Genomic DNA, 17,834 nt, shown 5'->3' with positions numbered 1-17,834 from the left:
TTGCCCTTAGTGTCCAAACTTGCCCTTAGTGTTGGGTGGGGTTACTGGGTTATGGGGATAGGGTGGCGGTGTTGACCTTGGGTAGGGTGCTCTTTCCAAGAGCCGGTGCAGACTCGATGGGCTGAATGGCCTCCTTCTGCTCTGTAAATTCTATGAAAAGGACAACAAAAAAAGCAGAAGGGGGGGGGGGAGAAGGTGAAATATGAGTGAAAGCTAGCTAGTAATATAAAATAACATGGCAAAAGTTTTTTTCAATGTATAAAAGGTAAGAGAGTGGCAAAAATAAACATTGGACCACTGGAAAATGTGGCTGGAGAAGTAATAATAGGAAACAAAAAAGTGGCAGAGGAACTGAATAGTTATTTTGCATCTGTCTTCAAGGTGGAAGACACCAGTGGGATGCCAGAGCTCCAGGTGAATCAGGGGCAACAGGTGAGGGTAGTGGCCATCACTAAGGAGAAGGTTCTTCGGAAACTGAAAGGTCTGAAAGTGGATAAATACCCTGGACCAGATGGACTACACCCCAGGGTTCTAAAAGAGATACTTGAGGAGATTGTGGAGGCATTGGTGGTGATCTTTCAGCAATCACTGGAGGCAGGAAGTGTCCCAGAGGACTGGAAAGTGGCTAATGTAGCACCGCTGTTTAAGAAGGGAGGGAGGCAGAAGACGGGACAGTATAGACCGACTAACCTGACTTCGGTCATTGGTAAGATTTTAGAGTCCGTGATTAAAGGTGAGTTTGCGGAGTACTTGGAAGTGCATGATAAAATAGGACTGGGTCAGCACGGCTTTGTCATAGGGAGGTCATGTCTGACAAATCTGTTAGAGTTCTTTGAGGAGGTAACAAGGAAGTTAGACAAAGGAGAACCAGTGGACGTGATTTATTTAGATTTCCAGAAGGTCTTTAACAAGGTGTCGCACAGGAGACTGTTAAATAAGCTGAGAGCCCATGGTGTTAAGGGTAAAATCCTGGCATGGATAGAGGATTGGCTGACTGGCAGAAGGCAGAGAGTGGGGATAAAGGGGTATTTTTCAGGATGGCAACCGGTGACTAGTGGTGTGCCTCAGGGTGTCTGCGCTGGGACCACAACTTTTCACAATATACATTACTGATCTGGAGGAAGGAACTGAAAGGTACTGTTGTTAACTTTGCAGATGATACAAAGATCTGCAGAGGGACAGGTAGTATTGAGGAAGCAGGGGGGCTGCAGAAGGACTTGGACAGGCTAGGAGAGTGGGCAAAGAAGTGGCAGATGGAATACAATGTTGAAAAGTGTGAGGTTATGCACTTTGGAAGGAGGAATGGAGGCATAGACTATTTTCTAAATGGGGAAATGCTTAGGAAATCAGAAGCACAAAGGGACTTGGGAGTCCTTGTTCACTATTCTCTTAAGGTTAATGTGCAGGTTCAGCCGGCAGTTAGGAAGGCAAATGCAATGTTAGCATTCATGTCAAGGGGCCAGAATACAAGAAAAGGGATGTACTTCTGAGCCTGTACAAGGCTCTGGTCAGACCCCATTTGGAGTATTGTGAGCAGTTTTGGGTCCCGTATCTAAGGAAGGATGTGCTGGCCTTGGAAAGGGTCCAGAGGAGGTTCACAAGAATAATCCCTGGAATGAAGAGCTTGTTGTATGAGGAATGGTTGAGGACTCTGGGTCCGTACTCGTTGGAGTTTAGAAGGATGAGGGGAGATCTTATTGAAACTTACAGGATACTGCGAGGCCTGGATAGAGTGGATGTGGAGAGGATGTTTCCATTTGTAGGAAAAACTACAAGCAGAGGACACAATCTCAGACTAAAGGGACGATCCTTTAAAACAGAGTTGAGGAGTAATTTCTTCAGCCAGAGGGTGGTGAATCTGTGGAACTCTTTGCCGCAGAAGGCTGTGGAGGCCAAATCACTGAGTGTCTTTAAGACAGAGATAGATAGGTGCTTGATTAATAAGGGGATCAGGAGTTATGGGGAGAAGGCAGAAGAATGGGGATGAGAAAATATCAGCCATGCTTGAATGGTGGAGCAGACTCGATGGGCTGAGTGGCCTAATTCTGCTCCTATGTCTTATGGTCTTATGGTTGAGGAAGTCGTTAAAAAGATATATGGGGACTTCCGGGTGCGGCGATGACCAGCTGAGTCGCACGTTTCGGCAGCTCCCGGTGAAACGGACTTTTGGGCTCTTGATAGGAGCCCCAACGGCAATTTTGACGGCTAAAAACACTGTGCGGTAAACCAGAAGGGAATCCCCCCTGGATACGGATGAAAAAAGGAGGAGAAAGTGGCCGGATTGCAGTGGATCCTTTAGAACAGCGGCAAGGAAGGCAAGCAAAAACCAAGATGGCGTCGGAAGGTGGCAGTTTAACATGGGGCCCTGAACAACAAAAGTTCTTGAAATGATGTGTGGAAGAGCTCAAAAAGGAAATGAAGAAAGAGCTGTTGGCCCCGATACTACAGGCGATCGAAAGGCTAAAGGAGGAACAAAAGACCCAGGAGCGGGAGCTTCGGGTCGTGAAGGCAAAGGCAGCCGAGAATGAGGACGACATACAGGGGCCTGGTGGTGAAGACGGAGATGCATGAGGCACATCAGAAACGATGTGTGGAAAGGTTGGAGGGACTGGAGAACAACGCAAGGAGGAACAACTTGAGGATTCTTGGTCTTCCTGAAGGTGCGGAGGGAGCGGACGTCGGGGCATATGTGAGCACGATGCTGCACTCGTTAATGGGAGCGGAGGCCCCGGCGGGTCCGTTGGAGGTGGAGGGAGCATACCAAGTGATGGCGCGAGGACCGAGAACAGGAGAAATTCCCAGAGCCATAGTGGTGAGATTCCTCCGTTTTAAGGATAGAGAAATGGTCCTTAGATGGGCAAAGAAAACTCGGAGCAGTAAATGGGAGAACGCGGTGATCCGCGTTCATCAAGACTGGAGTGCGGAGGTGGCGAGAAGGAGGACGAGCTTTAATCGGGCCAAGGCGGTGCTTCATAAAAAGAAGATAAAATTTGGAATGCTGCAACCGGCAAGACTGTGGGTCACATATCGAGGGAGGCACCACTACTTTGAGACGCCGGATGAAGCGTGGACTTTTATTGTGGAAGAAAAACTGGAATGAGCGGGTTATTAAAAAGAACATTTGAACAAAGTGGTGGGGCGAATGTGGGGGGCGAAGAGGGGGGTTAAAAAGGGGGGAAAGAGGAGTTTTATGTACTAATCCTGCGATGTGGTAACTTTTCTCTCTTCCACAGGTGGTGATGGGGGGAGGAGGGGAGGTGGAGGAGATGGGGCGTTGGCCATTGGGGGCGGGACCAAGGGAGAAGCGCGGGCTTGGTTCCCGCGCTATGATAATCATGGCGGGAATAGAGAAGCAGGAAGGAAGGGGCGTCGCACGGTGCGAGCCGAGGTCACGGGGGGAAGCCGAGGTCGGCCAGAGTTTGCTGACTTCTGGGAGCAACATGGGGGGAGTAATTACGCTAGCGGGGGATCTAGCGGGGGGGGGGGGGGGGGTGCGAGGGGGGAATTACTGGGTTGCTGCTGCTGGGGAGAGGGGGGAGCTGGTATGGGAGGGGATGGGCGGGGGGGCACCGCCTGGGGGAGATACAGCTGCGTGGGAACCGGGTGAGGAGCTGGAAAAAGGGGATGGCTAATCGACAAGGGGGGGGTAGGAAGCCCCCCAACCCGGCTGATCACGTGGAACGTGAGAGGGCTGAACGGGCTGATAAAGAGGGCACGGGTACTCGCACACCTTAAGAAACTTAAGGCAGATGTGGTTATGTTACAGGAAACGCACCTGAAACTGATAGACCAGGTTAGGCTACGCAAAGGATGGGTGGGGCAGGTGTTCCGTTCGGGGCTAGATGCGAAAAACAGGGGGGTGGCTATATTAGTGGGGATGCGGGTAATGTTCGAGGCAAAGACTATAGTGGCGGATAACGGGGGCAGATACGTGATGGTGAGTGGCAAACTACAGGGGGAGACGGTGGTTTTGGTAAACGTATATGCCCCGAACTGGGATGATGCCAATTTTATGAGGCGGATGCTAGGATGCATTCCGGACCTAGAGATGGGAAAGCTGATAATGGGGGGAGATTTTAATACGGTGTTGGAACCAGGGCTGGATAGGTCGAAGTCCAGGACTGGAAGGAGGCCGGCAGCAGCCAAGGTACTTAAAGGTTTTATGGAGCAGATGGGAGGTGTAGACCCGTGGAGATTTAGCAGACCTAGGAGTAAGGAGTTCTCGTTTTTCTCCTATGTCCATAAAGTCTACTCGCGAATAGACTTTTTTGTGCTGGGAAGGGCGTTGATCCCGAAGGTGAGGGGAACGGAGTATACGGCTATAGCCATTTCGGATCACGCTCCACACTGGGTAGACTTGGAGATAGGGGAGGAAACAGGAGGGCGCCCACCCTGGAGAATGGACATGGGACTAATGGCAGATGAGGGGGTCTGTCTAAGGGTAAGGGGGTGCATTGAAAAGTACTTGGAACTCAATAATGGGGAGGTCCAGGTGGGAGCGGTCTGGGAGGCGCTGAAGGCGGTGGTTAGAGGGGAGCTGATATCAATAAGGGCACATAAAGGGAAACAGGAGAGTAAGGAACGGGAGCGGTTGCTGCAAGAACTTTTGAGGGTGGACAGACAATATGCGGAAGCACCGGAGGAGGGACTGTACAGGGAAAGGCAAAGGCTACATGTAGAATTTGGCTTGCTGACTACGGGCACTGCAGAGGCACAATGGAGGAAGGCACAGGGTGTACAGTACGAATATGGGGAGAAGGCGAGCAGGTTGCTGGCACACCAATTGAGGAAAAGGGGAGCAGCGAGGGAAATAGGGGGAGTGAGGGATGAGGAAGGAGAGATGGAGCGGGGAGCGGAGAGAGTGAATGGAGTGTTCAAGACATTTTATAAAAAATTATATGAAGCTCAACCCCCGGATGGGAGGGAGAGAATGATGGGCTTTTTGGATCGGCTGGAATTTCCCAAGGTGGAAGAGCAGGAAAGGGTGGGACTGGGAGCACAGATCGAGGTAGAAGAAGTGGTGAAAGGAATTAGGAGCATGCAGGCGGGAAAGGCCCCGGGACCGGATGGATTCCCAGTCGAATTCTATAGAAAATATGTGGACTTGCTCGCCCCGGTATTGACGAGGACCTTTAATGAGGCAAAGGAAAGGGGACAACTGCCCCCGACTATGTCTGAAGCAACGATATCGCTTCTCTTAAAGAAGGAAAAGGACCCGGGTCCTATAGACCTATTTCCCTCCTAAATGTAGATGCCAAGATCCTGGCCAAGGTAATGGCAATGAGAATAGAGGAATGTGTCCCGGGGGTGGTCCACGAGGACCAAACTGGGTTTGTGAAGGGGAGACAGCTGAACACGAATATACGGAGGCTGTTAGGGGTAATGATGATGCCCCCACCAGAGGGGGAAACGGAGATAGTAGTGGCGATGGATGCCGAGAAAGCATTTGATAGAGTGGAGTGGGATTATTTGTGGGAGGTGTTGAGGAGATTTGGTTTTGGAGAGGGGTATGTTAGATGGGTGCAGCTGTTGTATAGGGCCCCGATGGCGAGCGTGGGAGCGTGGTCACGAATGGACGGGGATCTGCATATTTTCGGCTCATAGAGGGACAAGGCAGGGATGCCCTCTGTCCCCATTATTGTTTGCACTGGCGATTGAGCCCCTGGCGATAGCGTTGAGGGGTTCCAAGAAGTGGAGGGGAGTACTTAGAGGAGGAGAAGAACACCGGGTATCTTTGTATGCGGACGATTTGTTACTATATGTGGCAGACCCGGCGGAGGGGATGCCAGAAATAATGCGGATACTTGGGGAGTTTGGGGATTTTTCAGGGTATAAATTGAACATGGGGAAAAGTGAGTTGTTTGTGGTGCATCCAGGGGAGCAGAGTAGAGAAATAGAGGACCTACCGTTGAGGAAGGTAACAAGGGACTTTTGTTACCTGGGGATCCAGATAGCCAAGAATTGGGGCACATTGCATAGGTTAAATTTAACGCGGTTGGTGGAACAAATGGAGGAGGATTTCAAGAGATGGGATATGGTATCCCTGTCACTGGCAAGGAGGGTGCAGGCGGTTAAGATGGTGGTCCTCCCGAGATTCCTCTTTGTGTTTCAGTGCCTCCCGGTGGTGATCACGAAGGCTTTTTTTAAAAGGATTGAAAAGAGCATCATGGGTTTTGTGTGGGCCGGGAAGACCCCGAGAGTGAGGAAGGGATTCTTACAGCGTAGCAGGGATAGGGGGGGGCTGGCACTACCGAGCCTAAGTGAGTATTATTGGGCCGCTAATATTTCAATGGTGAGTAAGTGGATGGGAGAGGAGGAGGGAGCGGCGTGGAAGAGATTGGAGAGGGCGTCCTGTAGGGGGACTAGCCTACAGGCTATGGTGACAGCCCCATTGCCGTTCTCACCGAGGAACTACACCACAAGCCCGGTGGTGGTGGCTACACTGAAGATTTGGGGACAGTGGAGACGGCATAGCGGAAAGACTGGAGCCTTGGGGGGGTCACCGATAAGAAACAACCATAGGTTTGCCCCGGGGGGAATAGATGGGGGATATGGAATGTGGCAAAGAGCAGGAATAACGCAACTGAAAGATCTGTTTGTGGATGGGAAGTTCGCGAGTCTGGGAGCGCTGACCGAGAAATATGGGTTGCCCCAAGAGAATGCATTCAGGTATAGGCAACTGAGGGCTTTTGCGAGGCAACAGGTGAGGGAATTCCCACAGCTCCCGACACAAGAGGTGCAGGACAGAGTGATCTCAAAGACATGGGTGGGGGATGGTAAGGTGTCATATATAGGGAAATGAGGGATGAAGGGGAGACTATGGTAGATGAACTAAAAGGGAAATGGGAAGAAGAGCTGGGGGAGGAGATCGAGGAGGGGCTGTGGGCAGATGCCCTAAGCAGGGTAAACTCATCGTCCTCGTGTGCCAGGCTAAGCCTGATTCAGTTTAAGGTATTACACAGGGCGCATATGACTGGAGCACGGCTCAGTAAATTTTTTGGGGTGGAGGATAGGTGTGCGAGGTGCTCGAGAAGCTCAGCGAATCATACCCATATGTTTTGGTCATGCCCGGCACTACAGGGGTTTTGGATGGGGGGTGACAAAGGTGCTTTCAAAAGTAGTGGGGGTCCGGGTCGAACCAAGCTGGGGGTTGGCTATATTTGGGGTTACACAAGAGCCGGGAGTGCAGGAGGCGAGAGAGGCCGATGTTTTGGCCTTTGCGTCCCTAGTAGCCCGGCGCAGGATATTGCTAATGTGGAAAGAAGCCAAGCCCCCGGGGGTGGAGACCTGGATAAATGACATGGCAGGGTTTATAAAGCTAGAGCGGATTAAGTTCGTTCTAAGGGGGTCGGCTCAAGGGTTCACCAGGCGGTGGCAACCGTTCGTCGAATACCTCGCAGAAAGATAGATGGAATGGAAAAAAGAAGGCAGCAGCAGCAGCCCAGGATGGGGGGGGGGGGGGGGTGGAGGAGGAACCAGAAGGACTCTCAGGGTTGTTAATATATACTGTATAATATGTATAGGTCGTTGCTACAGATAATTATATATTGGACTGTTAAATTATATTTTTGGAGAGTGTTACTTGTGATAAGGCAGTTGCCAATTAGGGTTAGTTTTCATTTTTGTTATTTATTATTTATTCATTTTCTGTTTATAAAATAGGTCATTGTTATTTGTGTTGTTATAATATTGTGTAAAGGATGCACAATGTACTGTGTTGGTTGACCAAAAATTTTCAATAAAATATTTTATTTAAAAAAAAAGATATATGGGTTTTATAATTAGAGCCAAAGAATAGACAAGTAAAGCCATTATGGTTAATCTTTATAATGCACTGGTCTGGTCTCAATGAGAGTGTTATGTTGAGTTCTGGGTATCACAGTTGAGGAAAGATGGGAAAGCATTGGAGGGAGTGCAGAAAAGATTCAGGAGAATGGTTTCCAGGGATCAGGAATATTAGGTCAATAGGTAGATTGCAGAAGTTGGAACTGTTTTCCTCAGAAAAGAGATGGTTGAGAAGGTATCCAAAATCACTCGGGTTCTATCTAGACAGAATAGATAGGGAGGAAGTGTTCCCTTGTAGAAAAATCGAGAACGGCGTGGGCAAAATGTAAAGTTAATTGGCAAAGAGCAATGCAGATACGAGGATTGTTTTGTTAAGCAGAGAGTGGTAAGGATTTGGGATGCGCTGCCAGGAGGCAATTGGATGTACACACACACACACACTCACACATGTGGCTTTCACACTTGGGAGATTTTCACAGTAACTTCATTTGAAGCCCACTTGTGACAATAAGCGATTTATCATTTCATTTCATGTGCATGCCAATGCACATGCACACATGCGCACAGGCACATAGACACACACACGCATGGACACATGCGGACAGGTGAACGAGTAGGTCCTAAGCAGGGAATAAAACAAAAGCAAAATACTCTGGCTGCTGGAAATCTGAAATAAAGACAGAAAGTGCTGGAAAAACTCAGCTGCTCTGGCAGCATCTGTGGAGAGAGAAACAGAGCTTTGATTCCAATCTGACTCTTGTTCACAACTCAGCTCTTGGGAGTTCTGAAGAAGAGTCAGATTGGACGCGAAACGTTAATTCTGTTTCTCACTCCTCAGATGCTGCCGGGCCTGCTGGGAGTTTTCCACAGTCTCGGTTTCCATTCCCAGTTGAGATTCCTGCCTCTATAAACATCAAAATATAATGACAGTCCAATTGGGGCCAGTTTAAGGTCAGGTCTTACCTACAGAAGGGTTTTCCTCTTTCTCGAGAGGTATCAGTAGCTGGATCCCTTTTGTCAAAGTGAACCTGAGTGTCGGGAACTCCTCTGCAAAAGACGCGAAAGAATATTGGACAAAGTCACAGCACAGTCACTGGAATCATTTCATAACTCTGAGTTCACATAAAACAACCAATTGTGAATGATTGCTGGTTCAGTGTGTGCATGACTTGCCTGGGTATTTATAGCACACAGAAATGCAAGGCACATCACGGGCTCCATTCAGAATAAATCTCCCTCTTCCGAACCTCCTCCCTCCTAGCCAGACCAATGATTGGGTTCCCCTAGTTCTCATCTTCCACGCCACCAGCCTCTGGTTGACATAGATCATCCTCCCTCAGTTCTGCTGTCTCCAATGTGATGCCACCATCAAACACATGTCCGTCTCCCCTCTCAGCAGTGTAAAGGACAACACCTCCTCTTTCAACTTGCCCCTTGACAACCTCCTGAAGCCAACAATCTCAGATCACAATTATTGGAATAGTTACGATATTGAGAGATGTCCATCATGCTGTAACAGTGATATCAACAGCCATGTGCAAGATACTCAGGAGAGAAGATGGAATAGTTTGGACTTACAAGAAACACATTTACTCTGTGGCGTTAATAAATCCGTTTGAAGTAACCACGTGCATCAGACTATAGTCTCCAAAGATAAGATGGGCCATGCAACCACTGATAGCAGTGCTGGTGATACCAGTCTCACAAACGGTTGGTGCCATTCACAAGAACCTGGCAGGAAAGTGCAATAAAACCTGGTGGATGGAAGAATATACAAACATATCTAAGAAAGGGACTGCAACAATGGGTGGGATTTTTCTGCTTCCCAGCACAGGTTTTTCTACTCCCATCACTGGGGTAGCACAGTGGTTAGCACTGCTGCTTCACAGCGCCAGGGTTCCAGGTTCGATTCCCGGCTTGGTTCACTGTCTGTGCGGAGTCTGCCCGTTCTCGCCGTGCCTGCGTGGGTTTCCTCCGGGTGCTCCGGTTTCCTCCCACATGTCGCGAAAGACGTGCTTGTTAGGTGAATTAGACATTCTGAATTCTTGCACCGTGTACCAGCGCCGGAATGTGGCGACTAGAGACTTTTCACAGTAACTTCATTGCAGTGTTAATGTAAGCCTACTTGTGACAATAAAGATTATTATTAAGGCCACCCCATGCTGCTGTGAAATCTGCAGGCGGCTGTGGGCTGTCAGCGAATGGCTGGGGAATGCCTCGACCCCACCCATTGGAAGGTCTCGAAGGCCCACGGAGAAGTCTACACTGGGTGTTCTGGAAGAACACTTTGTCCGGTATCAAGCAAGCGTCCATGTCAAGGAGCAGAAGGACCAGGTTAGTTCATTCTTTTACTTCCTATGACCTGTCGATAACAGTGTCCTCTAGAGACAGGGATTGGAAAAGGCTACTGTAGCCTATTAGAATGTCCATAAAAGTGTCAACACATCCTTTATTCCAAAGAAAAACCTTGTCATCGAGTGAGTGTGATTTAATCAGAGGTCCCAAAGACCAGGGGAATCTGTCAAACCATTTCTTACCAACCGATATCACTGAGCTAGTTTTTGCAGCAATTGAAAGATTAACCTATTCCTGACCACAGTGTCATTGGAGTTTGTGATGAAAAGCTCTCGAGTTTAATTACAGACAAAAGATGACTTCAAGCAGTGAGTACGAGAGGCAGGCTGAACTTAGAGAGCCAAATCACCCTACAATCTGATGTGACACAACAGCTTCAAATGACTCAGTTAACTGGGTCGGCCTAAAGCAATTAAGGGAGATGTGGAGCGGGTGGGAAAATGGAGTTGAAGACCAAGATGAACCATGATCGTATTTAATTGTATCAACCGGCCATGAATCTACTCCTGCTCCTCTTTCTTATGTTCATCTGAGAAGGAATTGGGCACGATTTGTAACAGTAAATGAGAGTTACAGAAATGCAATGTAAATAGTTCAAAAATTAGTTGAATATCTTTAATATACTAAAGTATACTTGGAGGAGGTATAGTATAATGGGTATCAGGAAACAGAGGCAGTTTTAAGTCATCTATATTTGTATTTCTGGGTATTAGAAATGAGGTATTGCTTTAAGCAAGTGAAATTTTGTGTTTCTCTCGAAGGGTTAAAACATTAATTAGATTCATGTTAAAGGTGTCTACATGTCTGTGGATTTGGGTTTCATTTGAAACTGCGCCTGGGTTGTAATTAAGGGTTTATGACGTGAGCATAAACAGGGTTAAAGAAAGACTAGGCTGTTACTTAGCAACCAAGGTGGCCCCTTGTTGCTCAGAACTAACTTTTGAGTTGAGTTTTAAGCTGGACCCAGAAGCAGTTGGAACGAAGCTGAGAAGAAAGCAGCCCTCACAGAAACTGCCAGCAGAGTGGCAGGACAATGGAGTAAGGGGCAGAAATCAAATCCCACAAGCTAAAGAACAGAAAATTCTCGACACCAGGGAATGAAAAGAGAAATCCCAGGAAGGCCGATGTCAAAGGGATACAGGAATTGGAAACTGAACAAGGCATTGTTCCCTGAAATTAAAGGAAGGGCAGAGAGCTGCTCCAGGTTAAAGATGGAGCTACAAGGTGCAGACCTGGTGGAGTTGACGAGCGAGATACAAGACATCTGAAGTAATCCCAAGGTTGGTGAGACCACAAGACAGCCTGTGGGGCAGTGGTGTTCTGATGGTATGTCTGGGACCTGAGAGTTGGTGTGGAAGCTTGAATACAGTGAGATCAGTATCTGGGGGGTATTCATGAGTGGGAGAAGGACTTTGGGTGGGGTCTCTGGAGCGAAGCACTGCACAGGGTCAACTCCACCTCTACTTGCGCAAGGCTAAGCCTAATGCAGTTCAAAAGTGGTACACAGAGCCCACTTAACCAGAACCCGAATGAGCAGGTTCTTCCCGGAGATGGAGTACAAATGTGAACGGTGCCAAGGAGGCCCGGCCAACCACACCCACTCGATCTGGTCATGCCCTAGACTCACTGGGTTCTGGGCAGCCTTCTCCGAGACAATGCCCAAGGTGGAGCCATGCCTGACAGTGGGAGTCTTTGGGGTACCAGAACAACCAGATCTCTTCACTGGGAGGAGGGTTGGCGCACTTTCCTTTTCCTCGCTAATCGCACGCCGGAGAATCCTGCTTGGCTGGCAATCAGCAGCACCATCCAAAGCTGCAGACTGGCTGGCCAACCTATCGGAATTTGTCCTGGTGGAGAAAATTAAATTCGCCATCCTGGGATTGGAAGAAGGCTTCCACAAAACGTGGGAGCCATTCACCCAGTTGTTCCAAGACCTGTTTGTAGCCAACAACTAGGAAGCCAAAGAACAGGAGGGAGTAGCCGCGACACGGCAAGGAAGGGGGTCAGGAGAACAAGGAACTCAGCCAAGCCCAACAAGAGAACCAGGAGACACAGGGGGGGGGTGCAGGTGCAACAACCTGAACCAAAGGGAAGAAAAACAAAGAGAAAACCGGTGGGAAGCGAAACGCAGGAAACAAAATCGCTACTGCAAACACTGTAAGGAGGGGAAAAAAGGAACCTGTGATGTATGTATTGTAAATAGTTGAAGCCGATCTATGTGTAAATAGTTTTAGTTTTAGTTTATCTCCTACTGATGTTCATACTTATATTTGTGTTATATACCAAAACCCAAATAAAAATGTTTTAAAAAGAAATTCACAGAAGTTGTGTTGGGCCGTGTCTGCCACCTGGTTTCAGAGTGTAGTGTGTCTGACCACTGGTCTCCCACTGATTTACACGGACTGTGTACTGACTGGCAACGTTAGGATTTAAGACATTTTGCAACTCGTGTTACCCTTAAAATGTGTGTACATTTGTGAAGATATAGGTGGGGTGAAGGAGTTAAATTAAATACAGTTACATTTTCATGTTTAATAAATGTTTCAGTTTCTTGTTTAAAGTTAATCAGCAGTCCTGTGACTCTATTCATCCATGTCTCGATATAAAAAATAAAAGTTACAATCTATTGAGCCAGGCCTTTCCTTGGATTGCCACTTTGCTGTGGTAAAGGTGCTTGAACCTTCCGTTGATTGCAAGAGCAAGCCATTGGGAGTCTTAAACTCCTGGCAGGCCCTCCGATGATGGTAAGCTCAGAGGGGAGGAACCGTACAAAGTGCAATCCAAAACAAGTATTCCATGGCGGATCAGGCAGCAGTTACTCGTATGGTATCAAACACTACGACGGTGGATGAAGGATGCAGCAGTAGGGAGATCACCAGTCGTGGAGCTTCCTTTGTCACTGGAACTGGATCTACCCTCTGTCAAGGAAAACCAAAGTTAAACGGAATTTTGGAACCTGGAATGTATGAGCCCTCAAGGATAATGAACAACTTCAACAGGTTTCTTCCTCTCGCCAAATACGCGGAACAACAACTTGTCATCGAAAACACACTGTCCGAGACTTCCGGGTGCGGCTATGCAGAGCTAGGTCGCATATTCGGCAGCTCCCGCTTGGAACGGACTTTTGGGCTCTTTTACAGGGCCCCCACGGCATTTGTTTGACATTTCCCGGTGTGGGAAGAAGACTGCAGCATTCCCCTGACGGTGTCCCCCAGGAATGTTGTGTCTTTTGGCTGCCAGACCCGGCAGAAACAGTGAAGGATTTGGCTTGAGCTGCAGCAATAGACAGAGGCCCCTTCCAGCATGCGGGCGGGGGAAGGGCAAGCTTAAAGCTGCAATCTGACTTGACTCTATCAAAGGTGAATTCTAGCAGCAGAGGGAACAATTGTGAAAGAACCTACCAAGGCCATTGAAGAGGCGGGGACGAGGCTTCTGGTGGCGGCCATGGAGGAGTAGGTCGCGCATTCGGCAGCTCCCGTCTGGAACCGACTCTCAGACCTTTTTCAGGAGTTTCCATAGACTTTTTGGGGCAGACTGGTGAAACAAACACTGCCAACTTCTATGAAATGGACCAGAAGTGTAACGGCCAAAGGAGCGGCACTGGAGAAACGGGAGAAGCGAGGGAAAGAAAACAAAATGGCGGCGGCCAGGGACAAAGGGGAGCTGCAGGAGTTCATCAAGCGCTGCTTCGAGGAGCAGCGCGAGGAGATGCGCAAAGAGATGTTGGCGCCTATGCTTTCGGCAATTGAAGGACTTGGGATCACGCAGAAGGCCCACGAAGCTAAGGTCCAGGAGGTACAGAAAAGAGTCAGTCAGAACGAGGACGAGCTCGTGGGCCTGGCGGTGAGAGTGGAGCAGAACGAGGCGCTACACAAGAGGTGGGCGGGAAGACTCGAAGACCTGGAGAACAGGTCGAGGAGAAAGAATCTGCGAATCCTGGGTCTCCCTGAGGGAGTGGAGGGGGCTGATGCCGGGGCATACGCGAACACGATGCTCGAGACGATGATGGGCACGAAGGCCCCTTCGAGGCCGCTGGAGTTGGACGGGGCACATCGGGTGCTGGCGAAGAAGCCCCAGGCAAATGAGCCACCAAGGGCGATGGTGGTGAGGTTCCACCGGTTCACGGACAGAGAGTGAGTCCTGAGATGGACCAAGAAGGAGCGGAGCAGTAAGTGGGACAATGCAGAGATCCGAATATACCCGGACTGGAGCACGGAGGTTGCAAAGCGGAGAGCGGGTTTCAACCGGGCCAAAGCGGCGTTGTACCGGAAAGAAGTGAAATTCGGAATGCTGCAGCCAGCGCGACTGTGGGTCACATACAAGGGCCAACACTACTACTTTGAAACACCTGAAGAGGCATGGACATTTGTACAAGCCGAAAAGTTGGACTCTGAGGGTTTGTGAGGGTGGGGGGGATGTTTTGGGGTTTGATGTGTGATGGTTGTTGTATATAGGGGGTCAATCACGCGCAGGAAATGTTACATGGGCTGGGGGAGAGAGACAAGGCCGCGACAGGAGCTGCGCCAGAGGGGGCGGAGCGGGCTTTGGAAAGCGCGGGGTTTTTTCCTGCGCGCGGGAAGAAAGGCGGGAAGGGGAACGAAGGAATGCATATGGATTGGGAGACTCCCACGCGGGGAGGTCAATGGGACGGCGGGGGAAGCCGGGGTCAGCAGGCGTCAGCTGACTTACGGGAGTGACATGGGGGAGCAAAAAAGCTAGACAGGGGTCTAGCGGGGGGGGGGGGGAAAAGGGTTGCTGCTGCACTGGCCGAAAGGGAATGGGACACAGAAGAGGTGGTCGGGACGGGGGTCCCCCCTCTGGGGGACTGGAGGATGAGGGAGGCGTGGACACGGGACTGGCCCAGAAAAGGAGATGGCTAGTCGGCGGGGTGTGGGGGGGTGAGAGCCCCTCCAATCCGGCTGATAACGTGGAATGTGAGGGGCCTGAATGGGACGGTGAAGAGGGCTCGAGTGTTCGCGCACTTAAAGGGACTGAAGGCGGACGTGGCCATGCTCCAAGAGACACACCTGAAGGTGACGGACCAGGTCAGGCTAAGAAAGGGATGGGTAGGACAGGTATTCCACTCGGGACTGGACGCAAAGAATAGAGGGGTGGCAATATTGGTGGGAAAGCGGGTGTCATTTGAGGCCAAGACTATTGTAGCGGACAATGGAGGGCGATATGTAATGGTGAGCGGTAGGCTGCAAGGGACGTGGGTGGTGTTGGTAAACGTATACGCCCCGAACTGGGATGATGCAGGATTCATAAAGCGCATGTTGGGGCGCATTCCGGACCTGGAAATAGGAGGCCTGATAATGGGAGGGGACTTCAATACAGTGTTGGATCCAGCACTGGACGGCTCCAAATCAAGGACTGGAAAGAGGCCGGCGGCGGCCAAGGTACTTAGGGGGTTTATGGATCAGATGGGGGGAGTGGACCCATGGCGGTTTGCAAGGCCGCAGGCCAGGGAATTTTCTTTCTTCTCCCATGTACACAAAGCCTACTCCCGGATAGATTTCTTCGTTCTGGGTAGGGCGCTCATCCAGAGGGTGGACGGGGCGGAGTATTCGGCTATAGCCGTTTCGGACCATGCCCCGCACTGGGTGGAACTGGAGCTGGGAGAGGAGAGGGACCAACGCCCGTTGTGGCGGCTGGATGTGGGACTGCTGGCGGACGAGGTGGTGTGTGGGAAGGTGAGGGGGTGTATCGAAAGGTACTTGGAGGCCAACGACAACGGGGAGGTGCGGGTGGGGGTGGTATGGGAGGCGTTGAAGGCGGTGATCAGGGGAGAACTAATTTCCATTAGGGCTCAGAGGGAGAAGACAGAGGGTATGGAAAGGGAGAGGTTAGTGGGGGAGATTTTGAGAGTGGACAGGAGATACGCAGAGGAGGGTTGGCGCTGCCAAACCTGGGGAGCTACTACTGGGCAGCAAATGTGGCGATGATCCGCAAGTGGGTTATGGAGGGAGAGGGGGCAGCATTGAAGAGGATGGAGATGGCGTCCTGTAAAGGAACGGGCCTGGGGGCGTTGGTGACGGCACCGCTGCCGCTCTCGCCGACAAAGTATACCACGAGCTCGGTGGTGGCGGCAACGCTAAGGATCTGGGGCCAGTGGAGACGGCACCGGGGTCCAATGGGAGCATCGGTGTGGTCCCCGATCAGGGGTAACCACCGGTTTGTCCCGGGGAAAATGGACGGGGGGGTTCCAGAGCTGGCATCGGGCGGGGATTGGAAGAAAGGGGGACCTGTTCATCGACGGGACGTTTGCGAGCCTAGGGGCACTGGAGGAGAAGTTCGAGTCACCCCCGGAAAATGCCTTGAGATATATGCAGGTGAGGGCTTTTGTGAGGCGACAGGTGAGGGAATTCCCGTTGCTCCCGGCACAAGAAGTTCAAGATAGGGTGATCTCGGGTGTATGGGTCGGGGAGGGCAAGGTGTCGGAAATACACCAGGAGTTGAAAGAAGAGGGGGAAGCACTGGTAGAAGAGTTGAAGGGAAAATGGGAGGAGGAGCTGGGGGAGGAGATCGAGGAAGGTCTGTGGGCTGATGCCCTAGGGAGGGTTAATTCCTCCTCCTTGTGTGCCAGGCTCAGCCTGATACAATTTAAGGTGGTCCACAGAGCGCACTTGACGGGGGCGAGGTTGAGTAGGTTCTTTGGGGTAGAGGACAGATGTGGAAGGTGCTCAGGGAGCCAGGCGAACCATGTCCATATGTTTTGGTCATGCCCGGCACTGGAGGGGTTCTGGAGAGGAGTGGCGGAAGCAATATCTCAGGTGGTGAAAGTCCGGGTCAAGCCAAGCTGGGGGCTAGCAATATTTGGAGTAGTGGACGAACCGGGAGAGCAGGAGGCGAAAGAGGCCGGCATTCTGGCCTTTGCGTCCCTAGTAGCCCGGCGAAGGATCTTGCTAATGTGGAAGGAGGCGAAGCCCCCCAGCCTGGAGGCCTGGATAAATGATATGGCTGGGTTCATAAAGTTGGAGAGGATTAAGTTCGCCTTGAGAGGGTCTGCGCAGGGGTTCTACAGGCGGTGGCAATCGTTCCTAGACTATCTCGCGGAGCGTTAGAGGAAGGTCGGTCAGCAGCAGCAGCAACCTTGGAGGGGGGGGTGGAGGGGACATCCTGGGAGGGGGGGGAGGGGGGGGGCGGGGGGAAGGGGGGACTGCCTGGGAGTGTGGATGAGCAAGAGATAACATGAAGGGTTGGGGAAACTGGCACGTACGGGTGAGGGCCAGTGTACAAAGCTGTGTAAATATATCATTTTGCCATGTATATATCTTGCTCTGCGCGATTTCTCGTTTTGTTTTTTTTTGTTATGGGGGTTATTGTTTGTAAGGGAGAAAAATTGTGTTAAAGAACTTTAATAAATATATATTTTTTTAAAAGAAAACACTGTTTCACCAAAAAAACAAGTTCAGACTTCCTGAAGACATCCAATATAAAAGCCCGGGAGCATGGCTGACTTAGTCATCATCCTATCCTGAGACCATGCCTAACAAATCTACAGGGATTCTTCTTGGATGTCACTTGTCGAATTGAAGAAGGGAAGCCAGTGGATGTGGTTTATTTGGACTTTCAGAATGCTTTCGACAAAGTCTCACAGAAGAGATTAGCGTGTAAAATTGAAGCGCAATTAGGGGTGGTGCATCGAGATGGATAGAAAACTGTTTGGCAGACAGGAAACAAAGAATGGGAAT

The 17,834-nt window shown here is 50.3% G+C and overlaps 1 protein-coding gene across 1 annotated transcript in view; it reads right to left on the bottom strand.

The window, feature by feature from the left end:
- LOC140427364 (regulator of G-protein signaling protein-like) overlaps window positions 1–17,834 on the bottom strand; it is a 520,007-nt gene that overhangs the window by 392,339 nt on the left and 109,834 nt on the right. The window contains exon 9 of the mRNA XM_072512913.1: window positions 8,749–8,832. Within this exon, the coding sequence (XP_072369014.1) occupies window positions 8,749–8,832 (84 nt within the window). The remainder of the gene's footprint in view (window positions 1–8,748; window positions 8,833–17,834) is intronic.

The sequence above is a fragment of the Scyliorhinus torazame genome, chromosome 7 (genome assembly GCF_047496885.1).
Source record: "Scyliorhinus torazame isolate Kashiwa2021f chromosome 7, sScyTor2.1, whole genome shotgun sequence".
NCBI classification, from domain to species: Eukaryota; Metazoa; Chordata; class Chondrichthyes; order Carcharhiniformes; family Scyliorhinidae; genus Scyliorhinus; species Scyliorhinus torazame.
Note: the sequence above shows the minus strand (reverse complement) of the source record. Positions and strands in the feature narration are given on the sequence as shown.